Source organism: Rhopalosiphum padi, chromosome 2, assembly GCF_020882245.1.
Source record: "Rhopalosiphum padi isolate XX-2018 chromosome 2, ASM2088224v1, whole genome shotgun sequence".
Taxonomy (NCBI): Eukaryota; Metazoa; Arthropoda; class Insecta; order Hemiptera; family Aphididae; genus Rhopalosiphum; species Rhopalosiphum padi.
This window is the reverse complement of record NC_083598.1, coordinates 85012965-85031635: the sequence shown is the minus strand read 5'-3', so window position 1 is coordinate 85031635 and position 18671 is coordinate 85012965. Positions and strand designations below refer to the sequence as shown.

The following is an 18671-nucleotide window of genomic DNA, read 5'->3' as shown; positions in this document are numbered from 1 at the left end:
TTTGAAAAATAAAAGAAACTAAAATTATATCATGATATTATAGTATATACCCATAGCTATCTCAATCCTTAGTCGTTAAACACAGTCTTTTCTTTGCTGTTGAGTCCAGTCGCAATGGATTACCACTATTTTGGAATCTGAATAACCGGAAAATGACATACAACTGTGCCAAATCATCGTTTAATGAGAGCTAAGTGCAATTTTCTCCCCTAAAAATCTCCTAATAAAATGTGTTAATGTAAGAACCGTAAATACAAACTGACAGCAAAGAAAAATGTGACAAACTAATATTTTACAATAAATTTCCATAGCTAATGTACGACGTTTTTTAATATAGATATAGAATAAATAACTATGCTCCAAATTAAAAAATAATAATAGTATATTAAGTAATTTGCATAATAAATACAAAAATAAATTATTAAAACACCACAATTCACAATCTATGAGTTAAAATGTATCAATACATACGATTATAAAAGCTTAACATAAATAATAATAAATACAATTTTACAGTAAATTTAAAAAATAATTTCTATTGGCGATTTTGACAACCAGATATTTTGAAAGTAACACAACACTCATAAAAACAATCGATACCATTAATTTAATAAATATTTACATAACATAAAAGTGTGTGAGTGTGTGTGTGTGTGTGTGTGTTATAGAGTTTGAGTCAGAAAAGGGATGTTATGTTTGACTTTTATTCAGCGTTTAACTGCAATGAAAAAAAAAACGGTTTATCAGAAATGTTTTCTTTTTTTAACTTGTCGTCAATATTGTAGTGAGCATAATTATTATAATCTGTAATAAATTAATATGTTCTAAATGTTCATAATCGAAGCAACATAAAGAATATGTTTCGAGAATAATAAACAATATACCTGTCTATAAATTGTTTTTGTATGAAGAATTTATGTGGCTGTGAGTAGTTTTTATTGTTTGTAATATATATAACCACTGACCGTTACGCATACCATATATATATATATATATATATACATTATACAGCTATACTTAGATACTAAAGTATTCTTTAATAACATCACACAATAGAAATATCATAAAAATAACCCAACAAATATGGAGGTAAACTAATTTACAGAGAAATTAAATGCGTAATTTATTTAATAATATTCGAATACGTTAAATTATGGTTTTTACGATCCGCAATAAAATAAAAATTTATGAAAATATGAAAATATTGGTTAATATAAATTGGAACCCGACAATTATCCTCTTTTAAAATAAATGGTTTAATATATTTCAAACGCTGATACATTATAAAAGTTGTCTAGTTATTCTTTAAATTATTACTTCTTGAAACTTTTTGTACGCCTAAAAACATCGTTACTGTATAACAACAGCTTGTAATAAAATTAATAGTTTTACCTCATGTTTATGAATTAAAAATGTTTTTGTTTATTTTTTTTAAGTTCCTTTAGAATGAAAAAAAAGGATGTTTAGAAAACATGTGGTACAGTACAGCGTGTGGGAATAAATATGATTTCGTGAGAAAGAAATATGAACCCATGGATTTTGAACACCTATAACAAAATGTTATTATTATAGTGATGATATTTATAACTCTAAATGTTTATCGTAAAATTGGTAGAACATAATAAATAACATTTACTACACTACCTATATTGTTTGAAAATTTATACTTTTTTCATAAATTCATTATATTTGTTTATTATTCTTATTTTTCGTATAATTTATTTAATAATAATAATTAAATATCACGAGCTTACGTATAAAATATGTATTGTGTAGGGATTTTGTGTATAAAAATGTTAAACTATCAAACAAAAATGCTTCTAGTTTTATTAAATACCTACTAAATTTATTAAAAAGTTTTCAGTAAACGGGGCTAATGTTATAAAAGTTGATCATGCTTTATTCAAGTTTTTTTCATATCTGTCTAAAACTAAACCACGTATTCGTTTAATAAAAATAACCACTTTTTAAAATAATAAATAGACATAAATAATACGAATCGCATATAATATACGATAATTAGCAGTTGCAGGAATAAAGTAAATATGACGTATATATTAAATGAGTTTTATACATAGAATTAAAAATGAACTATTGACATTTTACACTACTTACAATCTGGCTAGGCAAACTATTGACTAAGTAAAACATGTATGATAGATGGAAGGGAAATAATTAAGAGTAACATTGTACATTTTAGTGTAAAACAATTCAAGTTACGCCGTTACTGATCTGTATGAACTTTAACACATGTGTTACAATTTACTTTTAGAAATTAATTAAAATAATAATTGAACATATTAAAGTTTACCTTAACTTTAGGTCCTTAAGTAAAAATTGTATTTACAGTCTTAGTGTTGATATTTAAAATATTAAATTTAACATGAAATATTATTCCAAAAAAAAATAATTTACTAAAAACATTTAGTAATCAATCTTTACGTTAATGGTGCAGAGTAATTAAACCTCCATTGTTGACATATTTCTTCACTATTTTCATCAATCATCAAACTTCCTTATATTTCGTATACAGACAAATATATGTATGCATATTGTATATTATATTTATACGAGGCATTTAACTGTTTTATCAAATAATCAAATCAAAAAATTACATTATTACTGTCGAAAATAATCATCGTTTTGATTTTTTAATTCAATATATATTTGGACGGACATTCTATCGGCGATTTCTTCGCGCCGTATTAAACTACGATAATAATAGTATTAACAACGTAAACTGACCGCGTCGACGTTAGCATAGAATTGTCGGAAAGAAATTTAACACGTATTCTCCTATATGTATCATAATATATATTTCCACACAAATATATAGAATGTAGTATTATATGTATAATATATATATTATGTTATATATATATATATGTACGTGTTTGTGTCTATATATATTGTATATTTTCTAGGGTACATATTCGGTATGTTTTATGTAGCTCGTTTATGAAATTTTCGCACATATTTATCTATTACAGACTATATATACACACTTCAATATTTACGATGAATCCAAAAAAGAAACCATTACCGACGACCATTTTCATCGGGGTTAACGCTGAATACAAATCAAACACTCCTCTTCTCGACTCAAACTCTATAACATACGCACACATATACGTATGCACGATAATGATTCCTACCCCGTCGTATAAGGCGACGGTGTGTGTGTGTGTGTGTGTGTGTGTGTGTGTGTGTGTGTGTGTGTGTTTATTGTACATACGCCCGTACGATAGCAGGGTGCGAATTACTGTCGGCCATATTGCGTTGTTTATATGACGGGTCTCGGGCCTCGTCTTCGGGTATATAATTTAATATGATACCGAAAGTTTATCGTCATCCCTGTCCGGTACATTCAACTGCCCCACCACCGAGATGAGTTTCGGTCACTTGTACATTTCAACTAAATTTTTTCTGATTACATCACCGTGTATCCAAGTTGATGATAAAAACAAAATTAACGACCACAATCCATACGACCATACATTTAGCGTAACGGATAAAATTTAAAATTTGTGCTCACAAAATTCCCGTTTTTTTGTAGACATTTAAACATGAGATATTGAAATGATATATGCAGGTTTCTCTGGGTATATTATAAATCACGCACAAACAGCTGTCTTACATTTTGGTTGAAATTTGATTTACAATGAATTTATTTTTTTCATTTTTACTGCAATATTGTTTTTAATTTATATATTTTTAAAACAGTTTTAATATACAATGGGTATATACATTTTAATTTTCTTTTCTTATTTAATATATTATATTCCAATTATTATGCTAGTTTAGTGGATCCCTAACCAAGGTGGAGATTCTCCTCAGGGAGGAATATAGTGATGATGAAATAACGAGCATTTTGTCGTTAAAATAGTTATAGCATTTTACAGTCAGTAAAATTGAAAACAATCTGTTAATTTTTCGGACGATCACCCATCGATAACAATTTTATGAGTATTTTATAATTATTGACTTCTTCGCAGGTAATCTAATATTAATTTGTTATTATGACCATTTTATATTTGTATAATATAAAGTTTTTTTATATCACTAAAACAAAAAACAAGTATTTTAATAGAGGGGGCGTGAGATTTTTAAAAATCTACAAAGGGGACATACAAACATCTGATTTATAAACAGATTTAAATAACTAACAAAATTTGTATGAAAAAAATGATCTATTTTTAAATACGCATTAAAAAATGTAAGGTAATGCGTTTTAATTTAATCAAGAACCTAATTATTTTTAACTATTCCATTTCAAATTCTAATCTTGAACTTGTCTCTAATTTAAATGATCTTGGGATAATATTTCATTCTAAATTAAATTTTTCTTATCACACTGAATTAATTAAGAACAAAGCTATGCGTATTCTTAGTTTTATCATCATGTAAGGATTTTTTGTGATATTTTTTTTTTTTTAATTCTTTATTGTTTTTTAGTTCGTTCAAACTTTGAATATTGTCCACTAATTTGGATAAATAATAGGTCTAAACAAAATGATAATATTGAATCTGTACAAAATAACTTTAAATTAATTTCTTTAACACCAGAAAACCTTTAGCTTTTTTATCCTGTGTATTCGGATAAAAACTATATGTTAAATTGTCCTGCTAATCTATTAATGATTACAGGTAATAGTTATTCTTTTAATTTTGATTAGTTAAGTTTTTTTTTATATTGTCTTACACCAGCATTATTTTTTGTACATTTCTCATTGTGTATCAGACCTATTTTATTATCAATTTTAATCTCTTACTGCTGTAATTTTAACCATTTTGTATAAGGACTCCGTCCATTTAATTACTATAAATAAATAAATAAATAGAATTTAAAAAAAAATTGAGAACCACTGAGCTAGTGACTCCGTTACTAGTTCCCGGAAGATGACCGCCTTGGAATCTTAGCAATACACTTGCCATATCCTACCGATTAATAATCGTCGATATAAAAATAGTATCTATCTAAAAATCTCTTCTAACATAAAAAAAAAATTGCACATAAACTACCTTTGTGAATACTTAATATTTTAAAAACATTTAATAATTTATAAATATTATAGAAAACCAAGTTTAGGAACTAAATATTATTTTACATTAAGTAGGTACATGATAAACACTCAAAATATATAACTGGTAACAAAATAGTTGCACCATCTCTACGTTACTATGTTACTATTCACTAATAAGGTTTCCGTATCAAAAGTTTTTTCAGTCAAATTTTTAACCACCGGCAAACAATTAACAACCCACGGGAGTTCTAAAAACTTCACATTGCTGTTACGTTTCAACTAATCAAACATACCTAACACAAATATGACTTCCTTTCGAATTAATTAAAAATACACCGAATTCATACTTATCTACATACGAGATGTTTTCTAATAACTCTAGGAATTTGAACATTTTTGTACATCTATAGTATAAATAGAAGCTTATAGTATTTTTATTATTTGAATAAATATATTTAATTTTGTAGGTACATACATTTAATATAAATTATTCGATGTAACAAAATCTAAATACAATTAAATAATTTTAATTTTAATAATATAATGTAAATATATTCAACTTTTAAAAAACTGTACGTATACATTTTAAAGATGTTTAACTTTAGCTAAGAATATAGTTTAACAATTTATACTTAACACTTAGCGATTTTCTTACGTGTCGTGGCTCTATTATTATTATTATTATTATATATTTTAGCTTTAGGATTCAAATTGGTTAAAACATTTTCCAGACCTAAAGATGGCAACTAAAATGTATATTTCTGTGTTCTGTCGTAAATTTATAATGAATATTTTTTGTTAAACATTTTATATATCTATTGTAATTTTTTATTCTATTGTATTATATTAACTAATAATAACTTATTAATAGATGTAAAACAAAAGTTTCAAAACCTAAATATTTAAATAATTTGAGAATCTCCAATATTATTTATTAATCTCCGACATTCGATCATATAAAAATATGATTTAACTCCTTTATCCAACAAAATAATATGATTTCAATCCAATCGTTTTCGTAATCACTGGATTATAATTATTTGCGTTAGATGACAATGAGTTAAATATAATATTTTAATATTTTATACTTTCATATTAAAGTATAGTTCTCATTGGTTCTTTAATATTTTCTTTAACGCAATATTTTATAATATTATCATTACTCAAAAACAACAACTGTTTACAAATCAACGTTAGTTGCCGATTGTGTAAACCCATTAATTAAATTTGCTTTTATACTACGCGTTATTTTCCATAGACAGTTTTATGAGTTTTTACTGTGTGCTGTGGTTCGATAGAAATGTAATCCAATCTACGCTGTAGTATACGAGAAATTGAAGAGTAATCTAAACATAGTACAACTTAATTTGATTATCAAGTGATTCCCAAGTGTTCTTATATGTAAAACTTTATAAAATTGTCATTTACAATGACATATTATGACTAAACATAGAAATTCATTTTAAGCTGCATTACAGTTAATAATTAATATTCATATCACTGTAATCGCTGTAATCAATACTTGAATCACTCAGCATAAAATTATTTCATATTAAGTAAACTTATACATGAAAATTGACTAAGCATGAATAGAAAATAAGTTAGCTCTAATATAACTCTATCATAAGTCACCACTGTAAGATCATTATAACTTCAATTTGTCTAATTTAGCCTAACTATATAATATAACCTTTCTTAAAACCAGGAAAACGTGAAAATTAATGGTTATTAGGTATTTTAACTACTCTACAAAGATAATATTTTACTTAACTCCTGTGTCAACCTGCTGCCAATGAATTATAATATTATACAACCGACAGATCGAAATCACCTACTTTTAATTGGAATAAAATTACATTTTCATCAATAAATTTCAGAGACGACTATCTGGGCCAACTCCTACGGCCATCGCGGCCGACCGTTCGCAATACGTTCATTACTGCCGAGAAATCTTAAGCACAAAGATCATTTAATAGCAAAACCGTGTATACGTTCTAGCATGGTTGTTGCGGCACCATCAGCTTCCGGTCTAGAACGGAACCAACGACGACAACGACCCGCGATTGCGATTCAAAACCGACTCAAATCGTGCAACGACTGATGATGTTCTTACTACTTGGAGACGTTACTTACCAAATATTTGATAACCAACCTACTCTAACCGATCATAATTTATACGAGTATTTATTATTGAATTTATTAGCTTCTTATGATCTACACAGAATATATAATAATATTTATAACAATACAAGTGAAATCAATAACTATATATATTATCACGACAGCGTAGTGCAGCAGCAGTTGTCCAAACTAAGTCCGTATTATTATTATTATTACTGTGACATTATTGTTTATAGCTCTGGACGTTAATATATAAATTCAACGAATTTCTATGCCAATAATTTTAGTCGAAAAAAGCCATTCCCCCGTAGGATTTAAATCCTTTAAGACAAAGGTATATTAAAATGTATAACATTTATAACTATTGAAGTTATTTTCAAATGACAAACTTTAAATATTTTTATTCTCTTACTGTATGTGATTTATTAGGAATGCAATTTTATTCATCCTTGACTATTTGTATAAAGTGTTTAAGTTTTATTACTGTTTTAAAAAGGTTTATAGAGACGATAAAAATTGCATTTCCTTATTTGTGTTACCGATAAATTACACTTTATTTAAATGTATTTGATATGATTTATTTTCTAATACAATTTTAAATCGTACTTTTATTTTAATCTTATAAATATAATAAAATTACAGTGCAATAATATGAACAATTTGTATCGATAAATCAATCCAGGACTGTTATATTCAACTATATCGTTGACATATTTAAAATAACTATCCCTTAATAAATCTATAAATGTGACTAAATCTGTTACGCAATATTGTGGAAAGGACAATAATGAACAATGTGCATTTAAATAATTTACTTCATTTTTCAAATTAAAATTTTTTTATAGTTATAATATGAATTTAATCATCTGATTAAATTATTAATGTATTATTAAAATACATCATAATATTATACACCTATATATGGTAAATATATATAATATATGTATGGTACTAATCAATAAATAATATTTAGTATTTATATTACATTTGTATATCGGATGATCTATTTAATATACAATTTAGTTTTTTAAAACTACAAATGTTTTTTAAAATATTTTATTTATAAATTCAAGTCGTTAAAAACATTTTCTTAAAAAAATATTTCACGGTTTTTAATTTTTTAATTATTTTTTTACTGTTTTAAGGAATTGAAATATATGAAGTGACTCAAAAGATTAAATACTCAAAAAAACGATAACCATAGAAAATAGTAAACAAAAGTTTTTCTAAAAAAATTATTTTGTAAAACTTAAAATTATGAAAAAAAAATGTTTTTAAAATCGATAGTATTTTCTGAAATACTTGATAAATGTCTTATAGAAAATATATCACTTCATATAGTGTAATCGTATTGTTTGTATATAAATATGATTACATACTACAATACTACATATTACATAATACTATAATAGTATAATATGTAATTAATAATTAAACTTTATAAAAAAAAAAAATATTTAATCCAAAGTATATTCTTTTATAGATTATTTATAATAATATATGTATAAGCCTAATGGAATTAACCAAAAAAAACTTTATCAAAATTTATAAAAAAAACTAGGTTTAAATTTATATTAACTTGTAAATAGTAAGTTTTATAGACTCAACTTATCAAAATACACTTACCTTTTTGCATCTAAACAAAGCGATGATAGTGATAAGATTTCCAGGCACACCAACCATCATATAAATTACACAGCATATACTAGCAAACGTTAAGAGGGCAGGCGAATATCCTTGAAACAGTTCTGTCTCCAATTCATTTTGCCAGTCGTGGTTGTTAGCAACTTCCGACACATTCTCCCGATGATAATCATCCAAACTACGGTTTTTGTCTGTTAGACCATTGTTTGTGAAAAATCGATGCATAGCCCAGTCTCTGATCATTGCGGGTTTAAATTCAAGTCATTAAGACATAACATTTAGCAAACGATAAGGTTTCATGATAACCTGTAAAAAAAACCACAAACAAAACTTTATACAAGACGAAAAAAATATGAAAATTGAATGAAATTTTTTTAAAAAATGATAAGAAATACTACATTTTTAAAATGCTCAAATAAAATATTTTCAATTACAAATTTAAGTCAAAATATTATTACATTATTTTGATTAGATTTAAAATAAATATAACTAAATACGATATAGGATGAATAAGGAGTCCATTATAACTTTCTGGTAAATCTCGTTGTCTTTTACAAATAATTTTGTAAATCGCAGTAAAAACTATACCGATTTCCAACTAAGCTATAATATAATACATAAACATTTTGTATACACATAAACGCAATAACAGTTTTTCAACTCGAATATTTAAAGTTCTTACGACAGTTTAAACTACTAAAAAATTTAAAATCCTAAAAACTTATATATCTAAATTGCAATCGATAAAGAGGCTTAAGAACCTTTCAGATAACTATTACTGCATAAAAAAGTGATTTAAAAAAATAATTTTAAATATGTAATTAAACATTTAAAATGGCCGAGGACTAGCCTATGAATTTAAAACATTTAAAAAAAAATGTTAATCCTATGCAATGTATTTAATATATATTATCATTTATTAATGTCTATTAAATATAGATTAGGTATAGTTTATAGTGTTTATACTTTATAATAAAACATTTATGCTTTTGCTCCAAAAAATATACATTAAACATATAATATACATTATGTCATAATTATTTATTTAACCATAATGATCCATGTTATCTAATATTAATGGTAAATAACAAATATAATATTAATGACCAACCCCCAGTAATATTTATATTGTCACGTATTTTATAATAAAACAAATTCAAAATAACTTAAAGCAATACAATTTTGTGTAAGTTATGTACAAATTGATTTTTTTCACCATCATCAACCGTGTATCCCATTTCATTATATAATTAATTTTCATCACTACGCTCTAATATGAGTAAATAATAAAAGTTTAAATGAAATATATCACATATTTAACCAAAACAATTTATAAGAAGAAAGACAGATCTTAATTGGCGATTCTCATCGTCCTAGAGAGAAGATATTATACATATTGAAAACTTTCTACATAGAAAATTTGTATCCAATATTATATTCTATCGATTATTTTTTAATTTTAAGGAGAAATAATTCAACTTAAACAAAAATGTGATTACACGCATTTAATATTCAAATTTTTAGCACTAACGTAAATATATATATATATATACATTAAACATTATATGTGGCTATGACAAAGTAGGTAAATAAAATATGTTAGTTAATAATAAGTTATTATTAATAACTATAATAAAATAAAAGTCTCAAATCATACTAAATTATCCTTAAAAAATTTTACTTAAAATTTAACTTAAAATGGGTCCTCCGTATAACGAAGAAAAAATGTACAAGTATATCAACTTCAAAAAGTTATGTACATATTAGTGTACACTTAATCATATTCATGAATTTTTAAAAATATTTTCGATGATTTAAATATTGCAATTAAATGTGTCATAATATTATATCAGTAGGTGCATATCACTTATGTACCATTATATTATTATATTCTTAATATATTTTACAATTTTAGTATATTATGATAAATTTAAATATATTTAAATAAATATTCTACGTGGCATACTAATTATTTAGAACTGCTTACGTCAACTATGAATGGCTTGATGTACCAATACCATACAACAAATTTTCGTTGTATTTCTATGGTAGATAATATTATATATTTTAAAAATAATGTATAAAGGTACCTACACATTTGCTATAAACATTTCTTAAATACCATGTCACGATAAAGAAGAAAATGCCAAAGTACATTGTGGCAGGGTCTCAGAAATATTCGATTTTATGCAGCATAGTGAGACATTATATTATAAATGTTATAAACTTATATTCCATGAACATTTATGAAAAGGTGCTTAGTTATTTTTACTACATGTTACTAAATAATCAAAATTTAATTTAATTTTATATGCTGTTTTATAGGTAATATATAATATATAATATATATATTTAATCAATTTAAATGTACATGAATGTTTAACATTATAAGCTCAATATATAAATGTATACAATAAATAAAATAATTCTAAATCAAAATATATCATTAAATTGCTTTAAGTTGAACACAATAAAATTTAGCTTACAATTTAGTAAGAATGATAGAATATAATTATTATCTTGTATTAAATTATCAAGTATTCGATAATCAAATTATAAGTTATTCAAAATTAAAACTTAATCAACCAATGTAATCATAACTTTTTAATATTTAGCATAATATGGTCAAAATTTGTTTAAAAACTTTACCATAATATATATTCTATCAAAATAATTAACCATCAATTTTGTTCGTTAGTATATTGTTATCATGTCAATTTATTTTTCAATTTTAAATAATTTTTTTTAAATTTTCCAATAAAGATATTGGGAAATTATAAAAATTACTTGCTTAAGGTACCATCTGTGGCCAATTTCAGATACACAAAGGTGATATAATATAAAACTTTAGGACACTTTTTCTACCCTAAATACTGTACACAGATGTATAATGTTTTATTATTATAAAAAAGACAAATCATTGAAAGACTAAAAACAATATTGCTTCTATATTCCTTTAAAAATATAAAAATGCTCCAATACTCTACATTAGAATATCCATAAAAAAATGACATACAGGTGATCTTTTACTACGAGATGGTGATCTCCTAATTTAATATATTAAATAGTCCGCTACAGAATTTCAATCCATACAATTTATTTTTGTTAAGGTAGATAAAATAAATCAAATAATTAAATAAAAATTCATTAAAAAATACTTCGTGTTTTGTTATTGTCCAGTGTAACTAACTTAAACTTCGTTTTCATAGATTATTTACTATTGAAATTCAACGTACTTGTGTGATCATAATACAATTTTAAAAATATTAAGTAATTATCGACATTTGATGTAAATTTCGTATTTATTTAATAACTAATAGGCTATAGTAAAAGCACACTTTATCAACTTAGGTAAGCTACAAAAAAAATATGTATGTGAAAATAATTTCTAAATATTTATAAAAAATCAGAAACTACACTAACATTTAAAAGGTAGAACTACTGCTGTATGAAAGTCATAATTAATTTACAGTAGAACCTCTATTTAACGTAATGCTCTATATAACAAAATATTTTACAGAAACATAACATTTTTATTCAAAAAAGTTTCTACTTAGCAAAAGAATTTCAAAAAAAAATTTTTAACGAATTAATTTTATATTATTTGTCTACAACAAATTTTTATAGCTATTATATTGTTACATATTATATCAAGTACACACTCGTCTATGAAATGCAAAAATTTTTATCCAATGAAAATAATTTTATTTTTATTAATTTAGTAATATTATATACACTAAATATGAGTTTTTTAAGTTAAAATAATTGTATTTCTTTTTAACAAAACATTGATTTCAAAGAACTATTAAGTTCATTAAGTAGATATGGTTACGCTATACATTTTTAATAAATTGTATAATTAATTCTTGTTATTGGAAAATATAATTCATAATCCAATATCTACCTATTCTATTTACTATAAATATACTTCCATAAAATCATAAGTATTTATAAATAATATTAAGTAAATTTAAGTTAACTTTCTTCTTTATAGGTGCAATATAATCACATAATAAACAAAATAAGTCTAATTTTGAATTAAAACATTAAAATGTTCAAAAAAATATTTCCCTTAAATAATTTACAATAAAAAAGGGTAAAAGAGAAATTGTTATCGTCATCGGACCCTTTTTAAGTAATACGAGAAATCTGAAGAATTTGAAAACACGGTTTTCGAGTACCTACGTATATTTAAAATTCCAAAAATCCGATTTTAAATAACTACATTATTGAGGAAAAATGGGAGTAAGCATATTGATAAATCACTCAGTATAATAAAACTATTTTATAATGTTAAAATATTAATCGAATATACAATTTGATGTGAGCATAAACCATAAATATAAAAATACATAAGAAAGAAAGAAATTAACTATTTAAAATAATTCAGTATTGAACATTTTAATCTTAATTTATTATTTTCGTTTTTCATCAATTTAAAAAATATACTTTGTATGTGAATGTGAAATTTAATATCACAAAATGAGATTTTATTTTAGTAAGTTTTTTGTCAGAGACAGAACTAATTTAAAACTAACAATTTAAACCGTAGTAAAATGATACCTACATGGCTACATCTGAATATTATACAATATCTGTTTATAATATATCTCGTATGACACTCCCACAATATTTTTACAACCTCGTATATATAATTTAAATAAATTATTTATATTCAAATAATTAACATTTGTTTATTTATGATTAGACATTGTAAATTCAATTGCTGAGATAACATTAAAAACAACCCCTTTACGAAACAGGAAATAGTGCAATTTTGCAATTTTGATAATTTAATAAATATATAATTAAATAGGTATTATACTTATTGATCTAATTTATAAGAAACTTTAATGCCTAATGTATAATATGTATCTTAACAATTTTGATATTGTTATAATCGTTTAAATATAAAAATATTAATTTAATATAATAAAATAATGATAAATCAGAACTGTAGATATGCTTATTTCAGAAATATGATAAATACTTATTTAAATATAGAAATAAAAATTGATTCATAATTTACTATCATAAATTCTAATAACATGCATTATTTAAATTTATAACATGCATAATGGAACTATTGACTTACGTCGTGGGACTCATAAAAGGTATTTAATTGTATTGCACTTAAGAAAATTGTATTTTAGATTCGGTATATTTTGATAGAATACAAAATAATGTATGACTTTTCATGAAATTTTTGATTATAATAACAAAACAATTATCGTAATAATTTAATAGAAGAGTACCAAGGAAAAACATCGCGATTGATGTACAAGTTTTTGAGACAGAGCCTCGTGAATCGGTGAATGACGTTTGAACCTCGGCGGCTGCGGCGTGACTACCATGTGGTCGTAGGGATTGCTCGTCGTTATCGGTAACAGAGGGCAAAGACCCCCCTACCGGCAAACGCGGCGTTTGCGCACCCCAATAGCAGTCGAGCAAATAACATAAAAAGTATTATTGGAGTAAAAAGATGTGAATGATCTGTTGAAAAAAATAAGGAAAAAAAAAGTTAGACAACAGTGATTTATATGATATCTTATTTATTACCTATATATTTAAGACAATCGTTTAATCAACGCTTATCTTAATCTTAAATTTAAACCTTAATTTCATAATCGAACAAAGTTATTAACACATGTTACTACAATAATAATACATCGTTCCTTGACTAGAACTAATTGATTATTGTAGTAGGATAAAAACCAATCAAGGACATTTTTTTTACAGTTCATATTTTATCATCTAGTTTTTAATTATTTCAAACATTCTAATTGTATCAAAAATCAAAATATTATAAAAGACTTAAATTTTAATATTTACGACTTAAAGGATTATTCTCAAATAATTGAACATCTAAAATGTTTAAAAACTAGAAAAACCATGTATTCCTAATATTTCTATGTAAATTGTAATAAGAAAATATTCGATAAAAACATAAATATATCATAATAGTTTGCTGAAATTAATGAATTTTTATCGTAGTATAATTTTATATCTTGTCCATGCAACTTACAATAAATTTATTAATATAATCAGCTGCTTATTACAACTCCCAAATGATTCGAATCTAATAGTAATATTATTTTCATAACCAAAAAAAAATGTATTTAAAAAATCTAAAATCATTTTATATTTATATTAAAAAAAAACATTATTACCGATACAGTCAATATACTGTCGTGTACATTGTTAATTTCAAATAAATGTAAGGCTAAATGGAATATAGTTTACTCGAAATGGAGATATACCTAAAAATACAAATTAATCACAAATATTTAAAAAACTTAAACATTCCACTATTGCTTATATTTTGTTCATTATAACTTTTTCAAAAAAATAATGAAAACATTACGCTATTTATAGAAATTTTGAATTTTTTTGTTATGTTGATATTTTTTTCTTTCAAAAGGCCTTAAATAGTTAAATGTAAAACTAAATTTCTTATAAGTTGTTGTATTATTAGTAATATTTACTTTTATTGAAAATATGTTGACACAATTTTTTTTATGCAATTTAAGGTTCAAATTGGAATTGTGTGAAAAAACCAAATAAGTAATAAGCTAAATTAGTGTTATTTAATACTACCATTTTCAAAATTGAGCTCTTTCAGTTAAAGCTACTTGAAAACTTCTCTCCGGGAACTTTATGTAACTTAGTCACTTAAAGTTTGATTTTCCGCTAAATTCATGTACCTCAACATGATAACATTGGTTATTGAAATGAAAAATAATAATTTTTTCACTAACGATTCTATTTATTTTATTGTAATTCGAAAAAATATTAAACATTGAAACTTGAAACTTTTTGCCATAACCTAAATTATTTTCATATACTTACAATGAAAATTAGATTTAGATTAATTTTAAAGTCCATTTTATATTATTTTATATAACTATACTACGTATCCATTCACACTTTTCTATTATATGTCAATATTAACTTTATAAGTTAATAAAAATAAAATATAACACAATCCTAAAATAATTATTGTATAATACATACAATATTTTCAGAATAAAATAGTTCAACTTGCTGTATTACTTATAGAAAATAAATTATAAAATTTCCTAAGAAATAAAGTCCAAGACACCATTTCCGCATACAACATTTTTCGATTAAAAGCATTTATAATTTAATTTAAATTGAATATGTCCATTACATGAATTTACTTTAATGACAATATACCTATCCTCAAAATTTACTATATAGAATTCTTTAATTTTTGACGATTTACAATAATATCAATAACTAACATAAGTTTCAAACAATTAAATTTGAACCTACTGCGTTGTTGGTTTCAAAACTTCCAAAATTTAAACCTGGACTAACATAAATAATTAACAATGTTATTTTCAAGGATAATGTTTATTATTATTAGAAACTATTAATTTATATATTAGTAAGTTTGAAGTATTAAGGATTTTTTGCGGTCACCTTAAATTTAAAAGAAACTATTATGCATTATAATTTACAACCATTAATTTGTACATAATTTTAAAATAAAACAGTAACAAACCTTTACTCAAAATTATTTTTAGTTTAATTCTAGTTTATTACATTGAGTTCTAAACTTCTAATTAAAATTTAAATATACTAATACACTATAATACTTTGTACATCGCAGTATTCATAATGAAAATATTAAAACCAAATGCCGATTTTTAGTGTAATGTAATTATATTGTTTGGGAAAACACATTCACGTCGGAAATTATTATCACTTTAGTGGTTACAAAATTATAGTAAAGATGGGTGTCAAAATATTCGTATTATCATACGTCTGACAGACGACAGTAATAACACTGTAGGCGACCGCGACGGCGACGTGCATCTCTTGGGAACTCATAAATATACTACTACAAGTAAAACTTTGATCCCCCAAAATGTATAATAAAAATCGTAACATCGAGGTTATAATTATTTTCAACCACGATTAATCAGTGCTTTAATTTATAAGTTATATATTTACATTTTACACTGCCTATTAATTTAAAATCTATTACCACTAGGTATACCTATAAATTTATTATAATAAATAAAATATTACTATATTACAATACAATAATAATAATATTATAATAATAGTATTCTAGTTATGCTTAACTTTTTAGTTGAGTGCTAAACATATTTTTTTAAGTAGCTGGGATTATAAAAATGTAATAAATTATAATTTTCTCGTCGTCAAAAATGCCAACACCGTGTAGACCCATATAGTGTAGGCACATACAATTTAATGCATTAAAATTGTTTAATTTTAGTATGACTGTGGAAATAATAATAATACGTTTACCTATACAAGCAACAGCTATAAAGTATAGGTGTGCAAAAAAATGTTTATTTACCTTGGATTTATAAATGTAATATTTTTCCAAATACTTGTATATTTTTTAAAGAATATAATATAATAATAATATAATAATTATTTATCAAACTGAATTTTATTTTCCCCTATTCAAATATATTCCTCAATACATATAATTATTAAATAAATTGCACTGTTTACCAAACACTTTAGTCACTCAGACATAGATGAATTAATTATAAGCTATATCGAAGTTTATGTATGTGACATATGTGAGAAAATCGTTTTCTAAGTCGGCAGTGCGTAATTAATCGTATTAGGAGGTTCTGTATAATTAACCTAGCTTCACCGTCACTAAATAATTATGCTCTGGCTAAGTTTTGTTTTTGAAAACCATCATCAGACATAAACACACTTATATAATAGTTAATAGTAAAAGCAATTAGAATCGACTAGTCAAAAACATAATACTATTGACTTTAAACTAACAACTATAAATTTATACTAAGTTAGGTGTAATTTAATAACTTTTAAATAACTAAATTTAACATGAAAAAAATATATGTATACTCGTACATTTATTTACAACTATTATAACTACTTATAATTTAAAATAATTAAATTAAAATTACAATAAAGTTAGTTTAACTACCTACTTCATATAATAAGATAAATAAACAAAAAATGTACCGAAAGTGACAAAAAAATATTACGGTCCATTTGTTATTTTTACTTAATTTTATATTATATATTAATAAATGAAATAACCAAAACACAAAATAATTGGTAAAATATTATGCTTGTTACTTACTCATTATTTTATCACGTTTTTATAATGTTTTAATAAATTTTAAAAAAGCCACAACTATTATTAATTAATAATGCATAAATATAATACTGTTTGTAGGTAACTATCCTAGTTGAAGCGTATACAGCACCAAGCATGTGAAAATACTAATGGGTATACTACAGTTAAATTTTAAATCAGTTAAATAAAATATGGAAGATGCATACTATTACAATTATAACATTCATACAATGATTAATTGGAGTTGATATATTGACATAAGAATTTCACCTTTGATTACCTCAAAGTACTATCTACATAATAAATATGGTTATAAATATTAGTATACACAATAATTTAATCATTTACTTAAGTCCATTTTTTTTTTAAGTGGAGAAATAGGTAACCTCTTTGATGTACATTTTAAATTAAATAAACCTCATCATAGTGTAGGTCACTATAATGGGTATGTTAAATTTGAATGCAATAATCAATAATTCCGTACAAAAAACAATTCTGAGCGAAGAAGATTTGTAAGCCTTAATTACTTAGTAGGTATGTATATTTTACCATATATTTAAATATTTCCATTATATAGTTATCTATTTTACTATTAATAATACACTAATACGATAAGAATAAGAAAAATATCAAATTAATCTAAATATTTTGAAATGATCAATGGTCATTGCGTATAGTTATTTTATACGTTAAAATTTAAAATTACCACGAATGATTTTAAATTAAAACAAAATAATTATAATCTTTATTTATTATTTAAA

At 24.0% G+C, this 18671-nt stretch overlaps 1 protein-coding gene across 3 annotated transcripts in view; it reads right to left on the bottom strand.

Moving 5' to 3' along the window:
* The window catches only part of LOC132921066 (G-protein coupled receptor moody), a 155223-nt gene extending 137178 nt beyond the window's left edge, over nt 1-18045 (bottom strand). The window contains exons 1-2 of one of the 3 annotated variants that reach the window (XM_060983893.1): nt 17914-18045; nt 8772-9095 (exon numbers count right to left, since the gene is read on the bottom strand). In XM_060983893.1, coding sequence (XP_060839876.1) covers nt 8772-9032 — 261 coding nt within the window. In that variant the 5' untranslated portion in view covers nt 9033-9095; nt 17914-18045. Of the gene's footprint in view, nt 1-8771; nt 9096-13884; nt 14259-17913 lie in introns of those variants that run through there. The other 2 variants (XM_060983891.1, XM_060983892.1) reach the window with 2 other exon arrangements.
* Nucleotides 18046-18671: the final 626 nt, after the last annotated feature.